The sequence below is a fragment of the Gallus gallus genome, chromosome Z (assembly GCF_016699485.2).
Source record: "Gallus gallus isolate bGalGal1 chromosome Z, bGalGal1.mat.broiler.GRCg7b, whole genome shotgun sequence".
In the NCBI taxonomy this organism is placed as follows: Eukaryota; Metazoa; Chordata; class Aves; order Galliformes; family Phasianidae; genus Gallus; species Gallus gallus.
Window position 1 is genome coordinate 45,406,149 of NC_052572.1, and position 17,121 is coordinate 45,423,269.

The 17,121-nt window shown below is 39.5% G+C and overlaps 1 protein-coding gene across 12 annotated transcripts in view; it reads right to left on the reverse strand.

Moving 5' to 3' along the window:
* Positions 1 to 17,121, reverse strand: part of CDC42SE2 (CDC42 small effector 2) — a 90,567-nt gene that overhangs the window by 32,004 nt on the left and 41,442 nt on the right. For 10 of the 12 annotated variants that reach the window (XM_004949253.5, NM_001302117.2, XM_046905491.1 and 7 more), the window contains one exon: positions 8,344 to 8,655. In XM_004949253.5, the coding sequence (XP_004949310.1) occupies positions 8,344 to 8,397 (54 nt within the window). In that variant the 5' untranslated portion in view covers positions 8,398 to 8,655. Of the gene's footprint in view, positions 1 to 8,343; positions 8,656 to 12,198; positions 12,381 to 17,121 lie in introns of those variants that run through there. The other 2 variants (XM_025144760.3, XM_004949254.5) reach the window with 2 other exon arrangements.

Consider the following 17,121-nt stretch of genomic DNA (forward strand, 5'->3'; position numbering starts at 1 on the left):
AATTCTTTTACAACCAAGCTTGAAACCATTTGCATAGAAACCCAGTTCTCACAACTGCCCAACTTTCATTTTTGACCTCTTTAACACTGTTATTCAACCACAGATAACACAAGATTGCTTGATGTGAAAACCATTTTTTTTTCTTTTATCTTATGTTGTGCTTCCTCACTCTAGGTTTGTCAATTCTGTTTCATATATCAAAAAAGACATTAAGGAAATGTCACTTCTAACATTTAAATTACTTTTAATATTTGTGGCACAGTATGCAAAAAAAACCCAGAAAAATATTTGACAAAATGCAAAAACCTCTACGCAGGAGGCAAGCAACAGAAAAGGAACTAATTAACTGGAGAAAGAAGTTCAGATCTAGACAGGTGGGAAGAGTTTATTCCTCTATAACAGAGCAATAATTTTAATGCAAGGTCAAAGGAATATTAAGAGCTCAACTGTAAGGAGCAGTAGCACAAACCAGGTGAGAGAGTACCAGGTCGTGACCAAGGACTTTTCAGACTCTGCAAGATAAAAATGGACAGGACAGAAACAAACAAGAGGAGGAAACTAACAGACTCCACGTGTAGGCAATGAGCTCAGCCTAGGTAACAAAACACAGAAATGTTCTACAAAACTCTTCAAGACAAAAGGCTTACTAAACTCCTCCTAACAAGCAATGTAGCTGGTAGTGGAGATCTGGCAGAATTTAGTGAAACGTAGCAGTGAATGAGGTAACAGCACGTATGATATATGGAAAGAAACAACTGTCACTGTAAAAAGCAAGATCAGCTTACAAAACCTACAGAGTGTATTTATGGGAGTGTAAGACTGCTGATGCAATCACAGAAAATGCTACTTTTCTCAAAATAAAATAAGAAAAAAATTGTGGGTCAGATCACAAGAGATTAAATTTCAGCTATGTATAGAACAGAGAAAAAGAGTGTCCATAGCTATTTCTTCAACAGATCAACATCACCTCAGAGTCCTAAGGGAACTGGTTGATGTAGTTGCCATGCCACTCTCAGTGATACTTGAAAAGTCGTGGCAATCAGGTGAAGTCCCTGGTGTCTGAAAAAAAGGTAATATCATACCCATATCTAAAAACGTCAAAAGGATGAGTCTGAGAATTACCAACCTGTCAGTAACATCTCTATGCCAGGGAAGATCATGGAACAGATCATCCTGGAAGCTCTGCTAAGGCACATGGAAGGCAGGAGGTCATATGGGAAAATCAGCATAGCTTCACCAAGAGCAAATCCTGTTTGACAAACCCAGTGGTCTTCTGCGATCATGTCACTGCATCAGTGGACAAGGAAAGAGCCACTGATATAATCTAGCTCAACTTCAGAAAGGCATTTGACATGCTACCCCCCAACATCCTTCTCTCTAAATTGGAGAGATATGAATTGGATGGGTGGACTGCTCAATGGATGAAGAACTTGCTGCAGGATTCAGTCCAGAATGAGGCGATCACTGGCTCAATGTCTGGATGGAAATCAGTGACAAGCAGTGTCCCCCAGGGGTTGGTGCTGGGGCTGATACTCTTTAATATCTTCATCATTGACATTGACAGTGGGGTTGGGTGCACCCTCAGCAAGTTTGCTGATGATACGAAGCTGTGGAGTGAGGTTGACATGACACACCAGAAGGACAGGATGCTATCCAGGGGAACCTACACAGGCTTGAGCAGAGGGCCCAGGTGAACCTCATGAGGTTAAACAAATCCATAGGCGAGATCTTGCACCTGGGTTGAGGCAACCCAAATTACCAATAGAAGCTGGGGAACGAAAGCACTGAGCACAGCCCTGCTGAGAAGGACTTAGAAGTACTTGGATGGAAAGCTGGACATGGGCCAGCCATCTGCCCTCACAGCCCAGAGAGCCAACCGTACCCTGGGCCGCATCAAAAGAAGCATGGCCAGCAGGGCAAGGGAGGTGATCCTACCTCTCTCCTCTGTGCTGGCAAAGCCTCACCTGGAGCACTGCTTCCACATGTGGAGACCTCAGTACAGGAAAGACATGGATCCACCCAGAGAAGGACCACAAAAATGATCCATGGAATGGAACACCTCTCCTACAAAGACAGGCTGAGAGAGCTGGTGCTCTTCAGCCTGGAGAAGGCTGTGAGTTAGCCTGATGGCATCCTTTCAGTATCTAACAGGGAACTACAGGAAAGAAGGGGACAGACTCTTTAGCAGGGTCTGTGGTGACAGAACAAGAGAAATGGTTTCAAGTTCAAAGAGGGTAGATTTAGGTTAGATATAAGGAAAAAGTCTTTTACAGTGAGGGTGGTGAGGCACTGGAACTGGTTGTCCAATGATTTGATTGATGCATTGTCCCTGGATACTTTCAAGGCAAGGCTGGATGAGGCCCAGGGCAACCTGATCTAGCTGTGGTATCCCTGTTCATTCCAGGGGAGATAGACTAGATGGCCTTCAGAGTTCCCTTCCAACTCTAAGGATTCTATAATTCTGGGATTCTACCACTTTATAAAAAGAAATATGAAATCAAATAGTTCTTTGAAATCTTCATATATTCAAAAATATATTAGCAGTCAAATATTTAACAAAAGGAAATCACATGAAAGTATATTCTCCTGGCTTTTTGTTGTGTCCTTCCAGCGTTGTGTCACAGAATTACAGAATCACATAATTGTAGGGCTTGGAAGGGACCTCCAGAGATCATGAAGTCCAACTCCCCTGCCAAAGCAGGCTCCTTACAGCAGGCTGCACAGGTTGGCGTCCAGGAAGGTCTTCACTATCTCCAGAGAAGGAGAATTCAGAACCTCTATGGGCAGTCTGTTCCAGTGCTCCATCACCCTCACTGAGAAGAAGTTCCTTCACATATTGGTGCGGAGCTTCCTATGCTCCAGTTTATGGCTATTTCCCCTTGTCCTGTCCCCACAGACCACTGAAAAGAGGTTGCCCATATCCCTTTGTCTACCACACCTAAGATATTTATAAACATTAATAAGATCACCTCTCAGCCTAGGCTGAACAGACCCAGGTCACCCAACCTTTCCCCACAGGGGAGATGCTTCAGGCCCTTTATCGTCTTTGTCGCCCTCTACTGGACTGTCTCCAGAATACCCCTGTCTTTTTTTGTATCAGGGAGCCCAGAACTGGATACAGTACTGCACATGAGGCCCGATGAGGGCAGAACAGAGGGGGAGGATCACCTCCCTTGACCTGCAGGCCACACTCCTTTTAATATACCTCAGAATTCCACTGGTCTTACTGGTCACAAAGGCACACTGCAGGCTTATGGCCAACCTGTCATTCACCAGGACCCCAGGTCCTTCTCTGCAGAGCCCCTCTCCAGCAAGTCATCTCCCAACCTCTACTGATACTTGTGGTTATTCCTTCTCAGGTGCAAGACTCTACACTTACACAGTTAAACCTCACCTGGTTTCTTACTGCCCAGTTCTCCAGTCTGTCCAGGTCTTGCTGAATGGCAGCACAACCTCTGGCATGTCAGCCACTCCTCCCAGCTTTGTATCATCACCATAATTGCTGAGGGTGGATACTATCCCCTCATCAATGTCGTCAATGAAGATACTGAACAAGATTGAACCCAGCAGAGACCCCTAGGAAACACCAGTAATCACAGGTCTCCAACCAGACTCTGTGCCACTGATCACAACCCTCTGAGCTCAGCCAGTCAGCCAGTTCTCATCATCTACTCATCTTTCCCACACTTTCTCAGCTTTGTTATGAGGATGTCATGGGAGACACTATCAATAGCCTTGCTGAAGTCAAGGTAGATGACATCCACTGCTCTCCCCCCAATCTCTCCCTATCCTGGAGAAGATCCCAGGGTACTACAAGAGAGACTAAAATCACACATGGGAACATGTTTCCTCCAATTGTCTCACTATTTATTTTTGCTTCTTTGCATACTCCGTTACTTTATTTATCATCCTATTTCAGAGAAGAATACAGATCCATGTTCAAACACGCCTCTTTTAGGATCATCCTAAGAGTCTCAAAAGCACTAAGTGAAAGTAACATTAGCAGAGCTAATAAAACAGTTTTTTCGAAGAAGTGTAGTACAGTGTATCTGTTTAGTGTTGACAAACAACAGGGGCTGAAGCTGCATGGTGATACATTTCAATGAAACATGATGGTAATACCTAAATACAGGCTTTTAACTAAGGAAACTACTCAAGTACACTAATACTAGCAGTGTTACTGTAGTGCTCTGGGGTATGCTATTAGAGGGATAATACCATTGAAATCAGGTAAGTAATATGTTTTTCTAACCATAGTATTCACAGATTTATTTGCAAAACTTATGTTGATATCCACAACATTAAAGATGTCCCAGACAGCAGCTCCTGACAAAGATTATGAGAATAAAAAAATCACATTTCAGAGAACATAAATTTAAAAACAAAAGGAACATTTTAAGCTTTGAGCAGGGTAAGTAGAAAATTAAGCAACATCCTGCTTTCAAGGTCTGTATTCTGAGACACTGGTTGCTTTGAATGTTTCTGCAAGATGAGATGAGGCCTTCTCAGAAAGAGCAAGCTTTATGGCTGAACATGAAAGTGAAAGCTGGAACATTGTTCATCGGGCTGTGAAAAAGTTGAGATGCAGAAGGTAAGATGAAAGAAGGCACACAAAACAGATGAAATTGGCTAGACAAAGCATTTCTCCTGAGAAACTGGACTGGATTACACGGACAGATTAAAGGTATCATAGGATTGAACACACATCTGATATGCAAGTCTGTTTCTTATCTATTTTGAGAAACTTTTAAAACAGTAAATACCAGTATATTTGGATGAAAACCTAGCACCACTTTCAACATCCAAGACTCCTGAATCACACAGTGCTTGTAGAGGTAGGGTGAGAACACTTTCCTTACCACCAGTCTGGCTTAAGAGTCTGCTTACGCTGATAGTATATGCATCTATAAATGCACGTCACAGAATAATAAAAATCTGTACTTATTCAGATGCATATATTTCTGATTAAATCCACTTACTGCAACAGTACACAGAAGAACAAAGGCTATGCAACACAACAGCACACGGAAAAGTGAGGTCATCTCCTCTCTGGTGGAAGGACACCTAAGCACCTATGGTGAAACACAAGAAGGCCAGCCCTCAGTGATTTTTTTTTCTTAGATGTGTCCTTCAGGACACATCACTTTATAACACTTTATAACAAGCAAAATTCTACAACATCCACATCCTTCTCTTTAAATTGGAAAGGTAGGGATTTGAAGGATGGACAGTTAGGTGGATTAACAATTGATTGGCTGGACACAGCCAAAGGGTTGAGATCAATGGATTTACGTTAGGGTGGAGGCTGGTCAGAAGTGGTATGCGCCAAGACTCAGTCGACATCTTTATCAATGACATAGATGATGGAATCAAGTGCACCCTCAGCAAGTTCGCAGATGACACCAAGTTGAGTGGTGTAGTCGATACATTGGAGGGAAGAGAAGCCATCCAGAGGGACCTGGACAGGCTGGAGAAGTGGGCCCATGAGAACCTAATGAGGTTCAGTAAGGCCAAGAGCAAGGTGTTACACTTGGGCTGGGACAATCTCAGGTATTTATACAGACTGGGAGAGGAACACCTTGAGAGCAGCCCTGTGGAGAAGGACCTGGGGGTCCTGGTAGACGAGAAGCTGGACATGAGCCAGTAGTGTGCGCTTGCAGCCCTGAAGGCCAACTGTATCCTGGGCTGCATTAAGAAAAGGGGTGGCCAGCAGGAAGAGGGAGGTGATTGTCCCCCTCTACTCAGCTCTTGTGAGGCCCCCCCTGGACTACTGCGTCCAGGCCTGGGGCCCCCAGCACAAGAAAGATGCAGATCTCTTGGAGCGGGTCCAGAGGAGGGCCACTAAGATGATCAGAGGGCTGCAGCAGCTCTCCTATGAGAAAAGGTTGAGGGAACTGGGCTTGGAGACCTCATTGTGGCTCGCCAATATTTGAAAGGAGCATATAAACAGGAGGGGCTATGACTGTTTACAAGGAGTAACAGCAACAGGACAAGGGGGAATGGTTTTAAACTAAGTCAGGGGAGGTTTAGATTAGATATTAGGAGGAAGTTTTTCACACAGGGGGTGGTGATGCACTGAAACAGGTTGCCCAAGGAGGTTGTGGATGCCCTATCCCTGGATGCATTTAAGGCCAGGCTGGATGTGGCTCTGGGCAGCCTGGTCTAGTGGTTGGTGACCCTGCCTACGGCAGGGGGGTTGAAACCAGATGATCTTTGAGGTCCGTTTCAATCCAGGCCGTTCTATGATTCTGTGATGATTCTATGAACATCTGAAAGGCTGATTTCAAGCACAAGGTCAATGCTCAGCAAAGTGCTGTTTGTACCTTAAATAATAAAAGCCCCATCTGGAGTTCTGTGTCCAGGTCTGGAGCTCCCAGTACAAGAAAGACAGAGAGTTGCTGGGGAGGGTCCAGAGGAGGGCCACAAAGATGATTAGGGGACTGGAGCACCTCACCTATGAAGACAGGCTGAACGAGCAGGATTTGTTCAGACTAGAGAATGGAAGGCTGTGGGGTGACCTAACTGCAGCCTTTCAGTACCTAAACCGAGCCTATAAACAGGAGGGGAGTCAACTCTTTGAAAAGGTAGATGATAGCAGGACAAGGGGAAATGGTTTTAAGTTGAAGGACAGAAGATTTAGGCTGGATGTCAGGGGGAAGTTGTTTACTATGAGAGTGGTAAGGTGCTGGAACAAGCTACCCAGAGAGGTTGTGGATGCCCTGTCCCTGTAGGTGTTCAGGGCCTGGTTGGATGGGGCCCTGGGCAGCTTGGTCTAGTATTAAATGGGGAGGTTGGTGGCCCTGCCAACCAGGTTGTGGCAGGGGGCTTGGAGATTCATGATTCTTGAGGTCCTTTCCAACCTGGGCCATTCTGTGATTCTGTGATTCTATACTAAGGATGGCTTTTATTTTCTAAGCAAATGCACATCACCAGCCTAACAGAAATGTATAAAAATAAAAAAATTGTTTTCTCCACTGTCAAAATATATTCTCCACCCTTTCCATGAGTCATGATCTACAGATCACTACATGCTGCATTAACATGCCATGTATTTTTCTGGGCAACAGCTTAAGTGTTTCATAAAGCTTGAATCAAGATTTTAATAAGGAACAAGGTTGGAGTTTTTTGTAAACACACAGAATACACTATTTTACATCTCAGATTTTTAGGAGTTATATCTAATTTTTAATTGAAACATACAATCCAAAAACTATGCAAACAGCTTTGGCTACATATGGATGTGTTTCAAGGGACTTCCTGGCCATGTTCGTATTTGAGATCCCATCTCCTACAGTTCTACTGCACCAAGATTGAGATAATGTTGCATTCATTGGTTAGAAATGTTAATGGTCAAATCTCTAATATTTGCACTGACACATAAGGATCAGTCTGGCACTCAAGCACTGAGAAGTGACAATTCCTACCCATTTTTTCTGAAGTCATCAGATGTTAGATTTTTTTTTTTTAATCCCTAAAGATCATCTGTGTGTATGAATGTGAGTTTGCCCTACTCACATTAGGGCTTCTCTAATGTCACTGTAATGCAGCTTCAGTGGTCATATTTGCAAGATGGCTGTCCTTTCTGTAAGTTCATTTAGCTTGACCTGGATGTCACACAATGCAATGCTTTTTTCTTGAAGTACTAACTACAATCCTGGTTAAATCCACCTTAAAACAGCCAAGCTTTTTCCTATAGCACTAGACACAACGTATATTCCACAGAAACACAAGAATATTTCTATCTTTCCCCGTTACGTACACTTTCAAAAGTTCTTCTAACAAATTGGTCACTATATACCTTTTCACACAACAGCCATTTCAAATTCTTGAAAAAGCAATCCGCAGTATGAGTCCTTCACCCTTCAAAGATTTCATCTAAAAATTAACAAAGCAACTAAGGCTGAAATCCTGACTTCAGTTAATATTTAAAAGGGCTGGATTTCATCCTGCTTGTCCTAAGAAAATTTCTTTCACCATTGTCCAGCCACACCTCAAGACAGGCTGGGGACATTTAGTCATGATGTCCAGATTTCCAAATGCTCTTTGACAGTGACAGGTTAGGTCATCTTCATGTTTCTCTCCCTTTTCCCCCTCTACTGTATTCAAAGATATACAAGCCTCCATTTCAAAGTCTTTGGACAGATCTGAGATTAAGAATAGGGGAAGCAAATGTGCAACATCCGTCTAGAACAGACTTTCTTCTGTCCCCACTAAACCAGTGGTTAACTCCTCAGCTCTCACTGAGCTTGGTCAAATTGCATTATTTAAAAAAGCATAACAAAACCATAAAATCTGCACAGCAAATTTAACTATACCAAAAGCAGTGCTAATATTCATACTTACAGGCTGAGGCTGTTCTGCAATACAGCAGTTGAAACACAACCAGAATTCACTCATTGTTTACAGTCTGAAGTGTGAGCACAGTTGAGAACCAGGACTCGATCTCTATAAAAGTATCCCCAGGTAGCAAGTTCTTCAAATAGATTTATTTGTAATGGTTGTGCTGTGAAAATTCTTCCTCTCTTGAGCTCTTCTCTCAAGACAGTCTCAGGACAAACACGATGTAGTTAAAAAGTTACTATAGAATCTTCTCTCAACAGACTGGTCCCAGCACCATGGAAATATTACTTCTTTGGTCCCTAGCGTTATGTGAACCTGGAAACAGAAGAACATTATATTAAAAAGAAATAGAATACTGAATTTCATACTCCCAGAGAGCCACCCATACCAGTGATTTTGTGGTAATATCTTGACTACTGAATGAAGAGATGCTAGCAAACAAGTCACATGCTAATTTCTTCAAAAACTACACAAGATGTCATATATTAGAAATTCAAATGAGGCTTAGATTCTAGGGTTTTGTTGTTGTTGTTGTTTTAAATATAATGAAGCAGTATAATAGATTTATGTCCAATCTTTTGGCACTCACTGTTCAATCTGTTTCTAGCTTTCTAATGTCATTTTAGAAAATCACAATTAATTGACTATATATATCCCTTTAACTTAGGGAAGTCAGCCTGTTGGCATTTAATTTATTTTCATTGAAAATTTACCCAGTCCATTCAGAAAGCAAGGTTGTAACAAAGCTGTCAAGCAAAAAACAAGCTTTCCTAAATTCAAACAAAAAAAGCTGCAAAAAGAACAAACTTGGTCAAAATGATGTTTTTTTTTCTTCATTCTGTCTGTTCTACAGCTACATGTACAGTTGACCTCAAAAGTAGGAGATTACTTGTAGAGCTTGAAACTGTTTCCTTAAACCTTCAAAATTCCTCACGTAGAACAACTGAGGCTCTAGATTCCAGTCACTCCTTTCCTTAAATAATGTTTGTTGGCTAATCTCCAACCTGGTTTCTTTCACTAAGTGTGTAACTTTGTGTATCACTAAGTACTGTACCGTGCAGCCACTACAAGACAGGTACTTTCCAGTCCTGTTGGCTATCATGCACATGCAGAGAAGCAGCAGCACCTTCTCTGTACTAAGTTGAAAGCCTCCAGGTAGCCTTCCCACTTCTTACTTTCAAGAGACTAACAGTGGCTCTTCAAGAAATAAATACATTCTGTGATAAAACCATCTAAATAAGAAAACACTAGCAAAATTATCTCTAGCTGTGAAAGAGATCTCAGTAGTGGTTAAAATAAGTTTATATGCATTTCTCACCTAGTTGTCAGAATAGAAAAAAGAAAGATATTTTACTATGTTTCCTTATCATTAATACCATACAAAGCAAAGCAATTTGAACTGATAAAAAAATAATCCTTCCACACCATCTCTATTTTGTCAATCCTACTTCAAAAAGAGGCCTTACTACTGTGCTATTATGACATTTTCACAACTCAGAAGAAGATCTTTTCTACCTCCAAAATGACCATCTAAAAGCCCCAGGTGTCACAAAGCTGCAATAAAACATGGGAACAATCAACCAACAATGCTACGTGTAATACTATAATACTTTAAATAACTTTAAACATTAAAGGTCTCTAAGGAAGTTCTAATGTCATAATTAGGTAAAGTCACATAATTTTCTCAATTCTTCTAGTAAGTGAAAGTTTAATTGACTTTAAATAGCAAGAGTGTAACATAAAGCTTGATAAGAAAATATTCTGCTCCCCCCATCTCAGAATATGCATCTTATGTAATTCTTTTCTGGACTTCATTCAATATGTAACAAAACTGGTATTAGAACATGGTTAATACCTGAAATGCATACAAAAATTAACTTTCTTTTCTTTTCTTCTTTTCTTTTTTTTTTTCTTTTCTTTTTTTCTGGTCCTGAAACTGTATAGCTTGTCTCTACTTAAAACTTAGGGTTCTGCTATAAAGAAGACAGGCTCCAAAGCTGCTTTGAAATGCAGCAATTCTCTCCTAACTCTAGCTACTCAAATTGTGACAGTTGAAAAATGAAATACTCAAACTTACAGCACTTCGAAGCTTAATATACCTCAATCTGCATAAGCTATATAAACAAGTGTCTTTCACTGTTTTTTTTTTTTTTTTTTTTTTTTTTTTTCCCCACAGACGGTTAATTTTCCCCTATGCTCACGGAAAGCCATGCAAATAGCAGCTAGCATACTCTCTAGCTTGCTGCAGCTTTAAGCACTATGGTCACCTGAAGCCCTTAGAACAAAACTGAAAGGATTGGCTATACTACTCTGAGCCTGGAATGCTTTTCCTGGTTACAAAGCGTGCAGAAGACCTCCTCTACCCAGTCACACTCATTGTGCTGGACTTGAATCCTTAAGGACACAATTCTCTCTAAAACTGACTTTGAACTTATGTGAAGAGCTACTGAATTCCAAAATTAAGCTGTTACTGCTTTAGTAACAAGCAGTCTTTTTCTATCAATTCTCTTTTAATTTTTTTTTTTTTTAAGGTAGATAGAGGAAAATACATTCAGGAACTCTGAAGAAAACTGACAGTAACTGCATGCTTTAAAAGGTAAGCAAAAGCTTACAGATATTTATTAGAGTAATGGAATATTATATACCCCCCTCTGCTATACACATGTTCTTTACAGTGGCCAAGATAATATAAAAGATTGGGTACAAATCTGCTGCACCTAAGTGGAAAGAAAAAGCTGAAGGCAAGAAGAGATACTGACACTGTAGAGTCAACCATGACACTTGACAACATGACACTTGATTTTATGCTGTTAGCAGCTCCTTTAAAGAATACATTGAAAAAGGAAAGTTGCTTTTTCAAATCATGGGAAAGAAAAAGAGGGAAAGAAAAAGATGACCACATTGACCTATGTCTACGAGCTGGGCAATTATGCAGTATCAGTCCTTCAACAATCTGATGATAAAGTGTTTTTTGCAAAGCCTGGACTATTGCAAATCTGAACACATTAAATAGGATTCTGAAACAACACCTCACAGCTTGTTCTCTGCTTTGTCACCGCTATTAACATGGCATCACGTGAAAAACATATTCATCTCTGTAGACCTGCCAGATCAAGCAGACAGTACCAGGGTTCCAAGTTGAAGCATGCAGTTCAAAAAAAGCACCATTACTTCTCATTTTTGCTCTTTACATAGCTTTATCGTGCTCAGAAAAGCAGAATATCACATAGCTCAGGCTGAAAGGCCAATGTGCTTACTCTGTCTGAACTACATAAATAGGTTAAAATAGTGATTGATGTTGAAACACCTACTTGCTTTTTTCCAGTTTAAACTTTCTGAACACAAAGCCATATTTTATAGCACACAATTCATATTACAAGAACGTGTAAAACTACCATGCCAAACTTCTTTACTATGTTTCAAGTTTTTTATATATTACTTATAACTTTTATTTTACTCCATTTATAAGTAGTATGGAAAAACAAATATATAAAAAGAAGGATGTATCATTATTTAAAGTGGAATAATGAAAATGAGCTTACTGGTTTCCAAAGTTTACTCCACAGAAGCTGATTTAATGCCAAAAAAAAAAAAAAAAAAAAAAAAAACCAAAAAAGATAACGTATTACTTACTGTTAAATACCAGTCATAAAGGTGGAAAGTGCAAAAACTATTTTAGCAGCTAGAGGGTGGGAAGCACATTTTGTTACAGTATCAGTAGTTTCTCTTATTAAACTACGATTAAATTTTCTAGGCTAACAAAAGAGCAGGAAATAAGAAAGGGTAAAAAATGAATCAGACATTCTCCCAGTTGAACTTTTCAGAATTACTAGCAAAAAGGAATTAGAGAGAATTTACCTGAGTTGATCCAAACAGGGATACACTGCATACTGTGGAGAGTACAACTGTAATAAAGCTACTTACTGAATATGTAGGTTAAGAACAGCCCACTGTTTTTATGAAACACCTATTAAGTTTCTTTTAAGGGTCAATCTTCTATATCCTCTAGCTGTGTACTGTTTGCTACAGCTTCAGACAGGAAGTGTGGTAACAAGGTTCTCACAATTACTTGAAGCAAATAAAACCACAGGAAGAGAAAGAAAATGACTGCAGGTGTTAACCTCTGAATTTTAACTAACTTGCCCCAAAGCTCAGACTACCATTTAAGGAGAGGGGAAAAAATTACTAAAAAAAAAAAAAAAAAAAAAAAAAGTGTACACAAAGTCATAACCAAGTATGCTATGTCATGTCATGATGCACCTTGTTATGCCTAAGTACGTCTATAGTCATGGCTAGGACTACTACTTTTTTTTGTCTAATAGCTCGTAGGAAAGAATTTTTAAATATATATGTATTATAAAATATATAATATAGATATAATATATATATGTAAGTATATATTTTTTCCTTTAGAATAGTCCAAAAAGCTATTTTAGAGTGTTATTTTGTTTAAGCCTTTTTGCATATTTTCCCATTAATCTCTATTATGGCTGTACCACTTCTTGCTGCTTACAGGACACAGGCTCAAGTGGCAGGAAGCAATGAATGGGAAAGATGACACTAAGCTGCACCCAAAGTAACAAAGAGGTCTAGCTTGTGTACTGTTTCCATACTCTTCAAGCTGTAGCAACTGAGAGATGTTCTCCAGCTCTCAAAGGAAATTGGAAATGTTTTCTTCTTTGCCAACCTGATTTTTAAACCACTTTTTGAAACAAAGCAATATGTAGGACAAGCAATATAGGCTTATAAAAAACCCACTATCTATTGAAAAATTTGCACGCATTTTATCAGTCTGCCTTGGCAAGGCAGGGGCAATAAGAGAAGCATCCTTCTTCCTTCCCCCACCAGCAGAGCAGATACTGTGGGGGATTTTGCTGCTGCTTTCAATGTTCTGTATATCTTTTGCACTCTCAGATTCTGAGATATCTGAATTGCAAGGAGCTCTTGCCAGATCAAAGATGTCATTCAAAATCAGCACAGGCTAAGTAGTGCCAAAATCCCTTTTCCACTTCCCCCTAACTTTCCAATGTCTATCCCTGTCCCTGCAACATACTTTGGGGTTTAGTTTCAAGACAATGAAGTTAAAGTTCTTCAAACTTTGAGTTAAGACTATCTTGTGCATTTTGAACATTGAAAGTATAGGCCCTGACTTTGTTTTAAAAAAGAAGTATTTTATTCATGTGTTTTCCTATTTGAACATTATAACTAAATTTGCTTCAAATTAAGAGATTTTGTTATAGTGTTTTATTTGAGGATCACTAGTTGTAACTTGCCATTTGGAGTCAATCCCTCCATCCCCCTTTTTTTTTGCCCTCTCTCTGTACTTGCAGTGAAATAGTTTTCTTTAGTTTATTTCTCTAAGTAACTTGAGAATGCGTTGTACTTCAAATCATGCTCAGTACAAACTAGTAGCCATGGAGGCCTAATGAAAGTGCTTTATTTCCAATTGAAAAATTTCAGCAAATATGGACTAAGATGAAGATTCACTTACAGCTTACTTGGAGCTGTTGTTTCATTGGTTTTGTTTGTTTGTTTGTTTAATTCTTGTTGCTAATACAACGCTGTCAATCTCATATTTTACTGGAATGAACATTTGTTTGTGTTCTCAGTTGGTAGGAAGCCAGCAACAAATGCACCCACTTAACAGAAGGGAAGGCAGCAAAAGGTGCAGGAAGGGAGCTACAGCAAGTCAGTCTGGAGAAATACCAGGTATTTTTTACCAAGTCAATGACTTAAAGAAAGCATTAAAATAGGTACAGGAAGGAAAGCACAGTATACAGTCAAAGAAAACAGCTCACTTGTTACAGGCAGTAATATTGTGGATGCTAGTGGGAAGCTTAAAGAAGAGAGCCTTCAAGCATCTTTAAAACATACTGATAACAGGAAGCTCGAACAATTGTTTTACCATTGACCATTGCCCTGACGTTTCACTCTCCACCCACAATTCCCTGTGTTCTACTCTCCGGTAACTCTGCTAAATTTTGTTACATACTTAAATGTCCCAACCTCCAAGGTCCCTATTACCCTATGCACAAAATTAACAACTGAAATAGACAATACTGCATGAGTCTCATTAAAACTTCAGTATTGTTCAGTCAGAAACAAAAGCACTGTTTTTCAAGATTTAATCAAATTTTACAAGCAATACTGTGTAAGTGATTGTGCATGACAGGTAAGCTCTTGCCCAGCTCCTGATGCTTTAAAGCTGCCTGTGTCTTCAATTAATAATTGCTAGGGTCCAACACAGCTTTCTGAAAGAACTAGTGTACACAGCTCATACTAGTTCCTCTACAAAGATTTGTCATACAGGTAAACAGTAACATTCTTCTTTGAAAAACACAGCACAAAACATCAAATAATTCTGCTCAATGAAAATACCTGACAACTAATAGAAAACTTAGATCCAAATTTGTTATAAAAATGATAAACAAAATTCTAAGACAAAATAGATACATTTTGTCATTCTTAAAACCTAGTCTAGACATAATATATTTTCTCTTATCTAAGAAAATCTGTTAATAACAAGTGAAAATCTTTGAGAGTCTACACTAAGCATATAGGAATGCATATCGTCTACACTATGCATATAGGAAAACTAAGTTCATGTCTCTTATCAATTTCCATCAACTAACTGGATTTTTTTTCGAAATTTCCAGTTGATCAATATTATTATCTACTTAGCTGACAATTTCTATTGAAGGTAACACAAAAGAAAACAAGAGTGGATGAAAAGAGAAGTAGTTATTTATCTCAATAGGTAATACCAGTCAGAGGGAAAAACTAAGGAGTCAAACTAATGCTCTAAGGCAAGCTCTGAACAAGGCATAATTTCCACAATGAGTGGAAACAGAAAATCTCTATGAGCATTTTTACTTCTAAAATGATGACAGGAATTGGTCAGCACCTGGGTCCCTGGAGTTCACCATCTCAATACAGTAGTTTTACAACAGTGGAACAACAGTCTACTAAAAAAAAAAAAAAAAAAAAAAATCCATGACAAACTACTTGATAGGCCATATGAGACAATCAAGGGACCCTTATCTATTGTTCTAGTTTGATAATAGGCAAAAAGAATTATTTGCAGCATTTAATATTCCTTTTTTCAACAAAGATAATGTACCAAAGCAATTTCCAAGGAAGGTTTAGGATAGAGAAAAGAGTAAGGGAGAACAGGACATGAAAACTATCAGCAGTTTATTGAGGCAACCCCCCAACAGAATAGTAAGAGCTTCATTCCAAAAAAAGAAAAAGAAGGAAAAAAAAGGAATATGGAACCCCACTATTCTTGATACTAACTTACTGTAGTAATTCAGCCAGCCTTGCAACAAAGCCTGCCATCCTATCCACAGATACGGTAAGTCCTAGGAAATTATTTTTACAATGTCCTTGCCTCACATCCAAGAGCAAAGAAGTTCTGAGACCAACTACATAATCAAAGCAGAGTCAAGCTCTGTGGAGTGGGACAGGAAAATCTGTTTGGCTGTACAGGATGCCTGGAAGGCTGAACATCACTGGTCTGAGGAGCCAGGTGCACAGACTCCATTCCCACCTTCCCTGGCACGTGGTGTGACAGGTCTCCCACGGGAAGTTCTGCTGTTGCTCACTCAGACCGAACTCATACAACTACCACGCATACCTCAGTATAAATTAGGCCGCTAAAATGGAGCTAAATGGGTTTATTAGGACTTGACTGCCAAGGTAAGCATCAGGAGCCACACCAATAGGCTAACGATGTAGGCCTCAAAAAGTACGCTCTAGTCAGAAACATGTGATAACACTTGCTACAGCTGCACTTGCTGTGAGATGAGCAAATGAAAAACATCTGAAAAGCTGACTGAGGTTTTGCCTTCCTCCCATCAATACCTAGAGTCCTGCTAAGGCAGCACCACAGAACACGCTGCACAACATAACATACTGATGCTAGGGTCAGGTTTCATCTTTATATAGCATTATATAACAATATCTGTCTCTCTTCTACCAGACATTTCTCTTCTCACTGAAGCAGAATGAAAATCTAAAAATAGCTGTAGAAATGAAGAAGTTGGGTCTGTGTAATATAACTTACATCTTCCATAATGCAGTGAAACGTCCTAATTCTAGAATTCCCAAACAACTGACAAAAGAAAACAGTAAACAAACAATTTGTTTGTGTTTTGTGTTTACCTCACAGTAAATTTAAACTAAATTACTAAGAAAGAAGCTCATGTGACTTACACAGTACAGGTAACCCCTCCTATCAATTTCTACAAACCAGAAGCCTACAAAATACTATGACCGTGTGTGTCTGCGTCTGTGTAAGCCACACACAAAACCTGTAACTCTGTAACTGCGATGGTTACAAAACACTTGATTCACTGGACTAAGACCACATATTATGTGCAGCAAATATGACAGTAGCCATAAAGCTAACAAACTCTTACCTCTACAATCCTCAAACAGCTAATCTACATAAAGGAGAATAATTAAATACTGGAAAAAAGTTTCTACGTCAGATGGTAAGGAATATTCACCTTAGAGTTGCAGTCAATCTGAAATGAGGTTTTACAGGTCAACACCTTATCTTCTGCTGAAAGTAATAATTATTTTTCAAAACAGAATGAGATTTAGGGAGGAGACAAAGATGGAGAAAAATGTTTTCAGGAGATTTTTGTCACTACAATTGTTTATACTAGGTTATTCCACCTCCCTGTTTTGGGACCACCTTCAGATGCAGCTTGATTCAGACAATTATGAGGAATTGTTTCCAGTTTCTTCCCATTCCCCCAGGGTTCTGCATGTCAC